This window comes from Neopelma chrysocephalum, unplaced genomic scaffold, assembly GCF_003984885.1.
Source record: "Neopelma chrysocephalum unplaced genomic scaffold, ASM398488v2 Primary Assembly neopelma1_61912, whole genome shotgun sequence".
NCBI classification, from domain to species: domain Eukaryota; kingdom Metazoa; phylum Chordata; class Aves; order Passeriformes; family Pipridae; genus Neopelma; species Neopelma chrysocephalum.
Window position 1 is genome coordinate 1 of NW_020905442.1, and position 618 is coordinate 618.

The following is a 618-nucleotide window of genomic DNA, read 5'->3' on the forward strand; positions in this document are numbered from 1 at the left end:
TAAATTCACTACCCACGCCCCCAAATCCACTAGCCACCCCCCCAAACTCACTAGCCCCCCCTTTTTCAGGCCTGTACTACGTGGACAGCGAGGGCACCCGCGTCCCCGGCTCCGCCTTCGCCGTGGGCTCCGGCTCCTCCTACGCCTACGGGGTCCTCGACCGCGGCCTCCACCCCCCCCAGGGTTCAGTGGCCACCGACCCCCAGGGGTCGGTAGCCACCCCGGGGGGGTCGCTGGCCACCCCCGAGGCCGCCTGGGAGCTGGCGAGGAGGGCGATTTACGGGGCGGCCCGGAGAGACGCCTACTCGGGGGGAAACGTCCTCGTCCTGCACGTGGGGCCACAGGGCTGGGAGCAGGTGTCACTGCACAACGTGGCCGAGCTGCAGGACATCTATGGAGAGTAACTGGGTTATACTGGTTTATACTGGGAGGGACTGGGAGGGAACTGGTTTGGAGTGGGAGAGGTGGAAGTGGAAAATAAAGCGGTTTTGGAGCGATTTTGGTGTCTGTTGTGGTGTTAATGAGGCACTGGGAGGGACTGGGAGGGGACTGGGAGGGACTGGGAGGGGATTGGGAGGGACTGGGAGGGACTGGGAGGGGATTGGGAGGGACTGGGTT

General features: G+C 64.6%; 1 protein-coding gene across 1 annotated transcript; it reads left to right on the top strand.

Moving 5' to 3' along the window:
* Positions 1-29: 29 nt before the first annotated feature.
* Positions 30-404, top strand: LOC113979211 (proteasome subunit beta type-5-like; the record flags this gene model as incomplete). The annotated part of the gene is made up of 1 exon (XM_027706672.1): positions 30-404. A coding segment is annotated over one exon (375 nt), but the record flags the coding sequence as incomplete, so codon positions are not given.
* Between the last annotated feature and the right edge of the window lie 214 nt (positions 405-618).